The sequence below is a fragment of the Coffea eugenioides genome, chromosome 8 (genome assembly GCF_003713205.1).
Source record: "Coffea eugenioides isolate CCC68of chromosome 8, Ceug_1.0, whole genome shotgun sequence".
NCBI classification, from domain to species: domain Eukaryota; kingdom Viridiplantae; phylum Streptophyta; class Magnoliopsida; order Gentianales; family Rubiaceae; genus Coffea; species Coffea eugenioides.
This window is the reverse complement of record NC_040042.1, coordinates 5,607,258-5,621,752: the sequence shown is the minus strand read 5'-3', so window position 1 is coordinate 5,621,752 and position 14,495 is coordinate 5,607,258. Positions and strand designations below refer to the sequence as shown.

General features: G+C 37.1%; 2 protein-coding genes across 2 annotated transcripts; both read right to left on the bottom strand.

Annotated features, from left to right (window-relative positions):
* Positions 1–2,996: 2,996 nt before the first annotated feature.
* Positions 2,997–5,639, bottom strand: LOC113780039. The gene has a single exon (XM_027325861.1). It carries the CDS (start codon positions 5,637–5,639, stop codon positions 2,997–2,999), a length of 2,643 nt encoding a protein of 880 aa, XP_027181662.1.
* A 4,154-nt stretch (positions 5,640–9,793) lies between these two features.
* Positions 9,794–13,039, bottom strand: LOC113780038 (putative receptor-like protein kinase At3g47110). The gene is made up of 2 exons (XM_027325860.1): positions 10,330–13,039; positions 9,794–10,191 (listed from the first exon to the last, which is right to left on the bottom strand). The coding sequence occupies exons 1-2, from the start codon at positions 13,037–13,039 to the stop codon at positions 9,794–9,796; spliced, it is 3,108 nt and encodes a 1,035-aa protein (XP_027181661.1).
* Between the last annotated feature and the right edge of the window lie 1,456 nt (positions 13,040–14,495).

Below are 14,495 nucleotides of genomic sequence, written 5' to 3'. Positions count from 1 at the left end.
GACGAATGTGGGACTTTTCTAAAGGACTAAATTGCATATATGCATATAGACTGGATTCGGTTGTAAATTAATCATCATCTAGGCAAATGCTCAATTGGGAGAACACAAAGAGCCGAGAGACAATAAGACGCAAATACCAAATTCCTTTTCTCAAAACATGAATCCGATGCCATCATTTTCCAATTTTAATAATATTCCATTTCTATGCATATGATTGTGAAAAATTTCTTCAATTTCTCTTATGGTAGCCAACTCTATTACTGAACCAAGTAAATAAAATTAACTGTTTACTAAAAGTTCATTATTCACTCTCACTATCATTAGTTAATGATAATGGATTTTTGTTGAACCTATGAAATATTTGGTAACTAAAAATATATAGGTATACCTTTTCCTTTTTTCCCTTTTTCCTACTTTTTTTTTTCTTCTAAATCTTCTTCACTCTCTCAATTTGTTCTAGTATTTTTTTTAAGTTAATATTATACTAGTGTACAAGACACATTAGAAGCGTGTGCAAGTAATTAAAATTATATTAAAACCTCTACAAATTAATAAATTTGAGACCATACAATTTTTATTAATTTAAAGAGGTACTAGTTAATTGATAAGTTAATAATATATTAAGTTCTCAAGTGAACTTACAATTCAAAGAAACATCCATTTAATCAACTAAAGTTTTATTTTATTTTATGTAAGTTTTGATTTTTACTATAATTTGGTTATCCTTATCATTACATAATATTAATATTTAAAAAGCCAAAAAATTTTGACACTACTTTACTAGTTAAATTTGTGATTTATAACCTATCATGTGCAGTATAACTAGCTGCGGAGTTATGACTTAAGTTGATAACCATCTAGTTATTTCAATAGTTGAAATGTTCAATCTTTGAAAACTTTATATTATGTGATTTATATTTATGATTATTTTATCTACAATCTCAATTCTAGTTTCTTGGAGTACTATGTTAATTATGTTTATGACTACTCATCTACAAATTCGATTTGGATTTAAAAGTCACAATATTACATATAATATTACTTATCTAATTTCTAAATTTAAATTAAAATCTACTAGGTCAATTATGTCACGATTCTGGTTTCTTGAAGCACTATGTTAATTATGTTTGTAATAATTCATCTATAATTTTTACTCCAATTAAAAAGCCACTATCTATGCAACATATAAAGTTAGAGGGATTACAGTTAGTTGTAAACTTTTTTATGTCATTTTTTAAACTTTCTATTTTATCCTTAAAGAAAAACTAATTTTTGATCTGACTATTTAATCACATTTTGTCAATATAACAACTCTAAATATTGTAACCACTAAATTACAATAACCTTATAAACGAAAATTCTTTGATAGATTTATAATAAATGCAATTACATAAAAAATAAATTTTATATAAAATTAATGCAATTTTTTAGTGCATACAAATGCCCATATGTTGTTGAGGGGCATACATGTTATTTCTCGTAAAAGCACAATGGACCTTGTGTGAAACTTCTTCTACTTTCCGGTCACTACTTTTAATAGCTCTTTTCTGCCCTGCTCCACAGTGATGTGTTGTTCCTTTGCTCTTCCCACATGCATAGGTGAGTCAGCTTCCACCATAGATAAAACCTCTATAATTGAAACTCATGAAAATTGTCTGATAGCTTTGGAATGGGGATTGTCTGTTGAATTTTCTTAAATGATTATGTCTATTTGTATCTCTTGTATATAGTATAGGTTTTCTTATGTACTTGAGAGCTTTTTCTCTTGTAAAAGAACGTTATTGCTCATATTAATATAAACTTTTACAGTTTTGCGTAAACAAGAAAAAACTTGTAATAGCAAATTTAGTATTTGTAAATTGAGAATTATCATATTTTCCTTTTCTTAATCTGTTTAGCAACCATTTGTATCCAAATTTTTTTCTTTTTATTTCTTCTAGCTGTTGATTTCTTATTCTGATCAGTAATAACTTATTTTTAACAGATTTTTATACACACCTGGTAGTTGTTTTTATAAAGAAAATAATAATAATATCTCTAAATTGAGCATAATCAAATTTTAGATGTTAGAATTGGGTGTGTTTATTTATTAAAACAAGCATCAATAAAATCAATTAGATGTTAGACTTAACTTAATTATCATGAAATATGTCATAGGACAACATATATTTTTAATTTTGTTTTATTTGTTTGTATTGTGCTATTTGTTTACCTTACATTGGGAACTTTGACTTTTATTCCTTTACTTTAAGAATAAGTAATGCATTTATTAAAAAAAGCATTCATGTTAGTAGTATAATTACCAGCTAAGAAAATATCAAATTACATGAAATCAAGCATTCATGATATTCCTTATTCGTTATTATGTTCTCATTGTCCATATCAAGTGAAAAAATATTTATACATTTGCTCGAAAGCAAACAATTTAAACCTGGTCAAAATGCAATTGCAATCAATGTCTACCCTTCAAAAAAAAATGATCAAGTAGAATAGAAGGGGTCATATACCAACATGTACAACTTATCAAAACCATGATTCTATTAACCAGCTTAAAATGACATACCCATACAAATTAATTTTAGAGAGTCTTTACTATTACTATTTTAAAACTTTTCCATGTCAAAATCTTCTGAGTCATAAAATAGATTTGTTCGAACATTAGTACGGAATAATATAGCCAAAACTACACCTGAGCTTTACACGTGTAGAAGAACATGAAGCGTACCTAACACAACATGGCCACAGCAAAGATAAACAAAAAACATAGTCGTATTTGTAGAAAAACTGTAATATTAGTGGCAATGTACAGTTTCCCCCAAAATAGGGCAGTATGCAATTAAGTGATTCAAAAATTCGAATTTGAAGATAACCCCAAAAAAAGCAAATGGAATTTCCCGCCCGTTACTTTTTTTTTTTTTTCTGCAACGATAGATTTTTGTATTGATTGGCAAAAAAACTTAAATGAGCAAAGGCTCAAGGAATTCTATACAAGAGTGTTAGACACACTGAGGATTAATCCATTCCTCATCTTGAAATATGCCTAAAGCATAATCACTAATCACTTCACATCTAGAATCTAAGCTCCTATCTAAGCAAAAAGAGCATTTCTGAAATAAAGACCTGAGGTCGTTAATATCGTCTATCAAAGTAGCCATTTTGATGTCCTTTGCCATCCTTTCCTTTATCATCTTCAATAGCTGGGGGCAGGGGATGTGGACAACAATTTCCTTCCATTGCTGGTGTCTAGCCTTTATAATGGCCATTTTCACAGCTTCTGCAGTAGACTGCATCTGATTCATTGTTTTTCTGTCAATAAGTGCCCAGGCAGCCACCCACTGATTGTTGAAAGTAGATGCAAAAATCCCCATGCCAACTCTGTTGGTTTGGTCTTGCACCTTGGTTGATATTCTGATCTGAATTTCATTCCTTCTTGCCTCCTCCAGATCCTCTTCCTCATCTGCTATTACCGCATCTTCAGTGAATATTTCCTGCTTGCTCTGGACAGCTTTTAGTTCTTGCCATTCCTGTTGAGCCTTTTGGATTGTTTTCCAAGGGTGCCTGTGTTTGGCATTGAACTGCCATTCATTTCTCCTTTTCCAGAGTTGCCAGAGGATGTTCACAGTGAGCTCTATATGCTCCTTTCCTTCTGTCCGGCATGTAGCTTCCAGAAGAGCAGTCCACCAAGCTTGAAAATTCCCTGTCTGTTCCCTTAACCCATCCCATTGTAATGGAGCCATTTTCCACACCTCTTGTGCTTTGCTGCATTGGAAAAACATGTGTTCGATTGACTCTTCTTGTTCACCACAGCCACCGCAGATTGGATCACCTTTGTGTGTTCTTTTAAAAACCAGGCTGTTGACTGGTAATAAACCATGTAGGCACTTCCAAAGGAAATGTTTGATCTTGCTCTTAACGTTCAGCCTCCACATCCACTTCCATTGCTTTTCATAGGAACTTGCTATACTAGTTTCCGCCTCATTCTCTCTTCTTCCTTTGTGTTGAACAGTTCCTTTACACAATGCCTTGTAACCTGAGTTGACAGTGTAGATGCCATTGCCGCTATGTATCCAGTAATTGCTATCATCCTTTCCTGATATACTAATAGGAATCTCCAGAATTTCCTCTGCCTCCTTCCGGTTAAAGGTCCTAAACACAAGTGGTATCCTCCATCGAAAGCCACAGATCAACTCCTCTACTCTTGTGATGTTGCAGCTCAGAGGCATCACAGAGGTGACTTTGCCATCCTTATTTCCCGGAATCCATTTGTCCCTCCAAATGTTGGTTGCCTTGCCATTACCTATCTTTTTCCTAGTTCCATTTTGCACAAAATCTCTAACATTCATCAGGCTTTGCCAAATCCACGATGCACACTTAGGAACTTTGCACCTAAAGATTGAGTCCTTATGGCAGTACTTTGCTCTCAAAACCTTACTAACCAATAGGTTTGGTTTGGAAATCAGTCTCCATACCTGTTTGGCTAGCAATGCTTTGTTAAAATTCTGCAGGTCCTTGAATCCCAATCCTCCCACTTTTTTCTCCTTAGTCAATCTCCCCCATGCACACCAATGCATCTTATTTTTCCCTTCAGCTTCACCCCACCAGTAGTTAGCAAACATGGAAGACACCTCTTTGCAAAGTTTGTTTGGCAGCTTAAAGCAGGACATTGTATAGACTGGCATTGCCATAGACATTGCCTTCAATAATACCTCCTTCCCACCTTGGCTGAGCAGCTTGTTCTTCCAGCTTGCCATTCTCCTGCTAATACTGTCCTTAATATAGCCAAAAACTTGCTGTTTAGATCTTGTTATCACCATAGGTAGTCCCAGATATCTCCTTTGTGTAGCAACCTGAATTGAGCCTAGACTTTGCCTCACTTCCCTTCTCCTCTGATAATCCACATTACTACTGAAGAACACGGAGGATTTTTCCAGATTGATAGATTGACCAGACCCCTTCTCATACCTCCTCAGGATTTGAATAAGTTCACAGGCTTCCTCTCTTTCAGCGTTACAGAATATTAAAGAATCGTCTGCAAAGAATAAGTGAGTTATGCTTGGGCCATTCCTGCTTATCTTCATCCCAGAAATCCTTTTGTTTCCTTCAGCCTGCTTCAATAAATTAGAAAAGCCTTCTGAACATAAAAGGAAAAGATAAGGTGATAGTGGATCACCTTGTCTAATTCCTCTTTCTGGAATTACAAACTCTTTTGGCTCTCCATTAATATTAAAGGAGTATGTGACTGAGGTAAGGCAGCTCCAAATCCATTGCCTCCAAACCATACCGAAGCCCATCTTAGCCATCATGGAATCAAGGAATTTCCACTCCACTCTGTCGTAGGCCTTGGACATGTCAAGTTTCACAGCCATAAAACCACTCTGACCTTGTTTTTTATTTTTCATGTAATGCAAATATTCATGAGACAGAATGACATTGTCAAGGATTTGCCTACCTGGGATAAAAGCTGCTTGATTTTTGCTAATGCAATAGCTTAACACTTCCTTGAGTCTATTGGCCAATATTTTTGAAATCACTTTATAAACTACATTACAGAGGCTAATTGGCCTATAGCTCTTCAGATTAGTAGGATTTTGTGTTTTGGGAATGAGAGAAATGACAGTATGATTCCAGGATTTGGGCATATGACTTGAATGGAAAAAAAGCCTAATGGCAGCAATTAAATCTGATTTAACCACATGCCAAAATTTTTGAAAGACAAAGGAGTCATACCATCTTGACCTGGAGATTTATTAGGATTCATAGAAAAAAGAGCTGTTTTGATTTCCAGTTCATCAACCTCTTTAGTTAGCTTATCATTCATCTCAGAAGTAATAGTAGAAGGTAGACCACTTAGAATTTCATCTAGACCCTCACAGCCAGAACTAGTGAACAGAACTCTATAGTAATTTGCTACCTCTTTCCCCAGCTCCTCCTCACTATTGGTCCACGTTCCATTTTCTCTTTGAATGTTAAGCATTCTGTTTTTCCTTCTTCTTCCCTTCACGCAAGCATGGAAGAATTTTGTGTTCTTATCCCCTTCTCTCAACCAATCAATCCTTGCTTTCTGGGCCCAAAACTGCTCTTCTTCAGAGTAAGCCTCTTTCAACTGACGTTTTAGCTCAGCCATCTTATCCTTGTATCCTGAATCCCTAGAATCTTTGATTTCCTTGATCTGTTGCTTCACTTGGTTGATTCTTAGCAAAGTGTTTCCTTTGAAGTTGTTTTTCCATTTGAGTAAAGCCACTCTGCAATTAGCAATCTGTCTAGAAATCCTATACATCCCATTACCCTCAACTGTTTGTTTCCAAGCTTGCCCCACCACTTGATTAATATCTTCCCTTTTAAGCCATCGCTTATCAAAGAAGAATCTGGACCTTCTTTTCACCATTCTAGGCCAATTATCTATAAGCAACATGCTATGATCTGATCCGACAGTCTCCACATGTTCACATTTAGCCTTGTCGAAATTTTGCCACCAATTTATGGTGCTCAATCCTCTGTCCAGCCTTTGCCTTATCTCCCCCTCATTATCCCAGTTGTTGCTCCAAGTCCAGGGGTTACCATTGAATCCTAGATCTACCAGACTGTTATTCTCAATAAAACTGTTAAAGTCCTTGAAACTCCTATCTTCTCTTGCTCGTCCACCCCATTTCTCTTCATTAGAGAGTATGTCATTGAAGTCTCCAACCAACAGCCATTTATCCCCCCACAACTGCTTTCTCCTAGTTAGCACATTCCACTGTTGTCTCCTAATATTAGGATCACAGCTCATGTAAACTCCAATGAACCACCATTCAATCTGCTTGTCAGGGTCAAGCACCAGAGCCTCTATAGTGAGGGCTGTTGTAACCACTTGCTTAACCTCTACATCCTTATTCCAAAACAAGGCCATGCCTTCTTTCCTATCCATAGCTTCCACAATCACACTTTCCTCAAACCTCAAAATTTTTTGGACCTTTTTCATGTAATGGAACCTGTTTTTGGTTTCACTTAGGAATATCATATTTGGGGAGAGGAGGTTATTAGCCTCCCTCAACTGGGGAACTGTCAAGGGGCTCCCTGCTCCTTGACAGTTCCACACCAAAACCTTCATTGTAACTTGAGGGGCCAGTTAAGGTTGGCCCCTTCCCCCTCTAGTTCCTCGATCAGCTGCCCTCCCCCATCTGCCATTTTGTTTCTCTTGGGGACCAACTCATTTACATGTATTTCCACCATATCCTCATCCACCAGGTTAATTTTTCTTTTCCCTTGCTGACGAGTCCACATCTTGTTCCCACTAAGTTCTCTCAGAGGCTGCCTAGAAATTTTGGGAGATCTCAACTGTTTCTTCATTTTGCTGTTGTATTTCTGAACAGCCTTTGTACCCAAATCAGAGCTACCTGGATCAATTTGTATTATAGCTATTTCAGGGCTATCAGAGCCTTCCTCCACCACTGTTACTTGCATCAGCTAACTAGCTATTTGCTCAAGTCCTTTACTGTCCAGATCACCTTTAAGTTTCCATTTTATTTCTTGCTCCTCTGATATACTCATCCTTCCTCCTTGTAACTCGCAGTTGTCCTTCCCCCCATTGGGAGTCCCAGTAGCTTTTGTGGTGCTTTTTTCCTTCTGACTTTTACTGCAAGCTGGAGTTGATCTTTGCATGTTCAATTCATTGCTACTCACCTCACAACTTCGTTTCTGAGCCTCATGACCTCCTCTCGCACTAGACCCCCCCTTTGCTATCTGACTTTCTGCATTAACCTGTCTAAGAGTTTCCTGTCTCCCAGTCATCGATTCCTGATGTCTGTGTTCCATGTTCTCCTTAGCCTTTGGGTTTAGCAGAACCGTATCCCCATCTTTAAATCCCCAATAGTTCTTCTCAGAATTGTACCTGTTCTGATGTTCCTTCTGCGGAGAGGCTCTCCCAATATTGGCTCTCATCCAGGGTCCATACTGATGTTCCTGCTTTCCTCTGCTAATCTGTATTATTGCTTTGCAGGACTTCTCTCCATGGCCAACCATTCCACACTTGTAACAGAAGTCTGGACACCTTTCGTATCTGAAATTCAACCATTTCAAGGCTCCATTGACTTTCACTGTCGTTCCCCTGAGCAGAGGTAGAGAGGTATCCAGTACCACTAGAAGCTTTAAATGTCTTCCTTCTTTTCCTCCTACTTGAGGCACCAGTACATCCTTTACCTCCTTAAAAATTGCACCTATTTTCCTCCCCACTTCTTTAGTTATCCAGTGCACAGGTAAGTTCCAGACTTGAACCCAGAAAGGTGCCAGGTCAAAAGCAGAAATATCATCTTCAATTCCTTCAACCCAATGTTTCATCACCAAAATTTGGTTGTCCATGACCCAGGGTCCTCCTTCTACTATTCTATCTCTGTCCTCCCTGTTAGGAACATAGAACTGAAACATATTTGGCCCCAATTCTATGATCCTTAAATTCCTCGGATAGCCCCAGGCTGTGGTCACAAAATTCTTGACCCCAACAAAGTTGGCCACTTTCTCACCCTTGATTCTCCCCACTAAACTCAATTGACATTCTTGAATACCTATATCTATCTCAACAACACCCAGGTCAGTTCCTTCAAGTTCTTTTTCTGAAAGATCGAATTTTCTTATTGCATCCGCTAGTTCCTCCGCCATGGGGTCTATTTAAAAACTAACACTATCTCCTACTCTCACTACTGAGACCAAGATAAGCAGAACAAAGAACCGAAAAAAATAGAGGAGAGAGCTGCCCAGGCAGACTAGATTAAACAAAGATCAGAAAACAACCCTACCCCTGGTGTCAAGACTTGGTCTCTAACCCCTTTTTTTTAAAAAACTTAAGATTTTGTTTCTACTAATGAAAAGAAATAAAACTGAAAAGACAAGCCCCAAGCCTTATAGCAGAAATGAAAAAACACAAGTTAAGACAGAGGGTTTAATGGCGATGAAGGTACCTGCCAATGCACTTACTTCTACTGTGAAGTCTGTTTCCTTAGTCCAGATGAGCCAAGATCACTTCTGCATGCTTTTCAAAATCCGACAATGTTGCTAAAGTATGGACGTGAGTAACCCCACTTATCCAAGAAGCTCGGTTCTCTCAAAGTTCTCATCTTTTGGTTGATTCACTCATCCCAGTACGATTTCCTGTATCACTAACAAGCATTAAGGATTCAAGGTGGCATCTGAATCTTGGGCATGTGTGTGAGGTTTTGCGGAAACTTTGAAAAAATTTGAAACTCTCAAGGTTGAGAGACTAGCGCTCTTATCAAGAGAGAGAAACTCTCACTTTGGAGGGAATGACCGCCCCGTTACTATCCTTAGCCAAAACTACACCTGACCTTTACACGTGTAGAAGAACATGAAGCGTGCCTGCACTAACTTCTGACAAAATTCACAACATGGCCACAGCAAAGATAAACCAAAAAAAAAAAAAAAACAATTAGCGACCAAAGCCTACACATATCCTGAACTAAATAACTGAAACATAGTCGTATTTTCTGAATAATAAAATGTTGTCCATCTTCTTGCTCCCTCAACAGCTTCCTACAAACTGGTGTCCTTATTGATCTATCAATTTTATTAGTATTGGAGACTAAGAAAAATAAAGGTGGATAACTCTTTTTAGGTTACTAGAAGTAAGATTCCAAGAAGCAATTAACCAATATTGGATTGTAAATAGCAGCTTCTTGTTGACTGCTTTTACACACATCACAAAAATTTCTTTAATCAAATTGACTACTGCTTCAAAGCATTTAAAGAGTGGAATGTACAAGATTTATCCACAACTAAGAACTATAATTCACATTGCTCCACCTCATCTCATTTGGCTCTCATTTATAACCTGAACAAACTCATTCCTGATTGCTTGTAATCCACTGAGGACATCTTTAATATTCATCCTGTCCCTTTGAATTTCTAAAGAGCATGAAACACCAATCCGAAACATCGATAGGTAGCATTCCTCCTGACTGATGCTGCCGCCTTTGCTTGTTTTGGTGATTATACCTGCTATGGATTCTGCTTCCATTGAGATCTTTGGATCAACAATTTCGATTACCTGATGGGAAAGAGCCGTCTTAACATAACTATGGAGACTAAAATCTTCTGTGAACATGCTGTCAGTAGGCCTTTTCCCTGTAAACAATTCAAGCAATAGAATACCATAGCTGTATACATCTCCTTGTGTTGATACCTCTCCACCCATGCCATATTCTGCAATTTCAAGTTCCAGGAGGACGGAGAAGAATTATTGGCTGAAATGCTGAAGGGATTGAAAGGTCGAATAATTGTGTACATCACGGACATTCTAATTGAAAGATTGTTTAAACTTAAGAAGGCATGTAATTGTACCTGGAGCAACATATCCAACTGTTCCTCTAATTGCTACTGAGCTGCTTTGATGTTGATGGGATCTACCTTCGATGGAGGAAAGAAATTTTGCTAGGCCAAAATCACTAACCAAGGCACGAAAATCATCACCTAGAAGTATGTTGCTTGGCTTTATATCACAGTGGATAATCGGTGTCCCACAATGGTTATGAAGGTAATCCAAGGCGGACGCAATGTCGATTGCAATATTCAGTCTTTGTATCAACTGGAGCTTCATTAGGCTTTGTCCCTCTTCCTCAGCTGAACTTGGATGTAACCAATTCTCTAAACTTCCATTAGGCACATATTCGAAAATCAAAGCCTTGAAATCGTTCTGCTTGAAGTCTAAACTTGAACAAGAGGTTATGATCTTGACAAGGTTTCGATGGCGGATGTTTCTCAACGCTGCACATTCAACCAAGAAGCTCTTATGGGCACCATGTTGGTGGAGCTTAAGAACCTTAACAGCAACCATTTGCTCATCAGGTTTGAGGACCCCTTTGTAAACAGAGCCATATTTACCTTCACCAATCAAATTTTCTGAAGAAAAACCATTGGTGGAATCATATAATTCTGCATATGAGAGCTTCTGATTCTGTTTTTCTGCTGCAGAAGTAAAAGGTAATTGTTGTTTTGAGCTTCTTAGTCTATGAATTGCATAGGCAGATATGAGTAGTAAAACTATAGCTAGAGGAATAGTAATGGCAATAACTATTACTATAGGAGTAGACAGCTTTGCTTTCTTTTTGGTAGGTTTAGGACAAGATGATAAGTTCAATGCTTTGATTCCTCCGCATAGCTTTCCATTCCCCAGTGCTGAAAAGGCACTAGAGTTTGCAAAGATCCCATCCATTGGCACTTCACCTTCTGGCATATTATAGGAAAGATTTAGAGTGCTGATGAATTTTAATTTTGCCAAAGAAGCTGGAATTTGCCCTGACAAATTATTCTGAGATAGATCTATGACCTGAATGCTTTTCAATTCTCCTAATGTAGAAGGTACAGAGCCTTCCAAAAAGTTACCTTTCAACCGAAGATATTCCAACATCTCACAACCATCAATAGAGGTTGGAATTTCACCAGATAATTTGTTTTCTGAAATATCCAATGACACAAGATTCTTCAAATTGCCAACTTTCGATGGTAATGATCCGGTGAATTGGTTTTGAGCTAAGAGGAGGCCAATAGAGAGAGATGAAAGACCAAGAAGTTCTTTAGGTAAAGCTCCACTTAGGCGATTCTGACTAACAGTAAATCCTTGCAAGTTACTGCAGTTACTCAAAGAAACAGGAATGTTACCTGTAAGCATGTTCTGTTCTAATACAAGAATCTGTAGTTCAGAAATGTCACCGATTGTTGAAGGAATTTCTCCTGTGAAGCTATTTTCAGACAGATAAAGCTCCTGCATTTTAACAAGTTTCCCCACAGAATCAGGAATTATGCCTGAGAGAGAATTGTTACGCACATCGAGATAGCCCAAGCTTGCAAGGTTTCCAATCCCGGAAGGTAAGCTACCAGATATAATGTTATCATTCAGCCACAAAGATGTGAGTTTGGTTGAAAGATTGGCAATGGCAGTTGGTAGCATGCCTCCAATTTGAATTCTTGACAAACTCAATATTTGTAGATTTGTGCAATTTGTTAAGGAGGAAATAAAGCTAATATCATTTGCTTTATCAGTTCCAAGGGGATTATGGCCAAAATGCAAAACCTGAAGTTCTTTCAGGCTACCTAGATTTTGTGGAATTGGTCCTGTGAGTGAATTGTCTCCTATGCTAATTTTTATGAGCCCTGAAACATTTGCTAATGTAGTTGGAATTGATCCAAAGAATTGGTTCAAATCAGCCAAAAATAAAGTAAGGTTTGGAAGAGTCAATCCCACAGTAGCAGGAAACTGTCCACTTAATAGATTGTTAGTAATAGAAAAGATCTGGAGTGTCGAAATGTTGTAGAGCTGAGGAGGAACTGCACCTAAAAGTTTATTTGAGGACAGCTCAAGGACATGCAGATTTGAAAGCCGACCAATCTCAGCTGGAATATTTCCACCTAGATTGTTTCTTGATATGCTAAGTATCTGAAGAGAGGAAATATTACCCAAAGATGGTGGAATGCTGCCTGAGAAATTATTCCTGGAAAGGCTCAGAGCATAAAGCTTAGATAAAGTGCTCAAGTCATCTCGAATTCGCCCGATGAGCCTGTTACCCCTTAAATCAAGAATACTTAGCTCTGAACAACCCGAGATATTTAATGGAAGTTCTCCCTCAAAGGAATTATTGGCAAAACGAAGATATTGAAGCCGAAAAAGTCTGCCTACTTCTTCAGGAATCATACCATGAAAATTGTTATCCGGAATATTGAGTTCTCTGAGAAAGGTAAGGTTTCCTATGGAGGGAGAAAGAGAACCAACCAAGTGAAATGATGACATATTCAAGACAGTGACTCTTTGATGAAGCAGGCCACATGTGACTCCACGCCAATCACAAAAATGAATGGAATCATTCCAGGAGCTTAGAGCCTGGAATGGATCTCCTTGTATTAGACCCTTGATGTCAAGCAGAGATTGGTAGTCTGTCTCATTGCTTGTCTCGAAATGAATTGCAGCAGCAGAAGCAGTAATAAAGATATGAAAAAGAGTACAAAACAAAAAACAAGATGAGCTTGCTAGCCTGAAATTCTTCCTTTCATATGCCATTGCGTACAAGAATTAAAGCTCAGAAAAGCAGATGATAGTTAACTACACAGAATGCATATATGCATCTTCTCTTGTGTTGACGTTTCATAAGAAGTTGACTAGTATCCTCTCTTCCTGTTCATGGCGTAAGCAGGAAAATGACCTTTCCCTTGGTATCATGCATCGAAGTGAGTGAGGAACAGGGGACGAAAATGTGCAAGAGTGGAATTTATGTATTTGCGTTTTTAGATTAGTTATCCACTGTTGTCTTTAGTTGAACCTTTGCATTTAGCAAGAATATCACCTCCAATAGTCAACTTTTTGAACTGCTAATTCACGTAGTCCTTTAAGTCAAATTTTCCATTTACTTAGTTTGGAATTTGGATTGGCATCTACGCTGCATTTGATGGAATACTACGAAAGCCTGCAACTGATGTCAAGTAAAAGATGTGATTAAATTCAAGGCTGAATGCGAACTCAATGCCTAACCTCCTAACATCAGACCAGAATGCAAGCGCTACATCCAAGGAGAGCTTTAAATTCCTAGCGGCCAACTCAGCTGGTTCTATAAACTTTTGTCAAGATATGTATTTGTTCTTGAGAAAAGAAGAATGATATCATTATCATAAAAGATATCCGCGTACGTTAAAGCAGTTAGAGATATCGGATGAAACGCTGCAGGGATCTTTTTCTTCTAGAATATCGGATGAAAGTGACTTAGAGATATATAGGATGATATATTAATATCTGTTATTGTATCACATAATTTGGACTTAGCAAGGGACCCAGTCTGGATCATCAAAGCAATTTGAAAGCATTCTCTGCCCACTTTTTGGACTTTAACATCATTAATAATATATTAGGAAATATGCTAAATATAGTCCCTCACGTTTCTTGAAAATATTTAATTCATTTTTTATTTTTTATATAACTTTAATATTTTTTATTTATTAAATTTCTTTTAGTCTTATTGTGAATTTATATTTTCATGAATTCATTTTTTCATCAAATGGGGAGTGTAATGCAATTTCCGACAAAATCATATTACCATAAAAAATGATCTTTGAGTTAGCAAGTAGCAGCATTGGGTAATCAAATTAGTCCACTGAGCCTGAATAACATTGATTTACACTCTAGAATTATCAATAATTGCTTAAAAAAGATATGACATTTTGGTCAGAATGAACATATCTTCTCCCTGGATTAAACCAAAAGAATGAACATTTTGGTTTATTCATATATGAAGTTGACGTTTTCACTTCCTCAAAAGCATGAAAACAAAAAGGCAAAGGAAATAGCTAACAAGAAATAAACATGCAAGTGCCTTATACTCATGATTCTCACCAAAAATTAAATTAACAAATAAAGGAAAAAATAGATATATAGTCATATTCCAACAGATATCAAGATGGTCAAGGCACTTAGGTTGTTAAATATTTATCCTCATCATTGTCCAAAGATAGCAGGTCTAAACTGA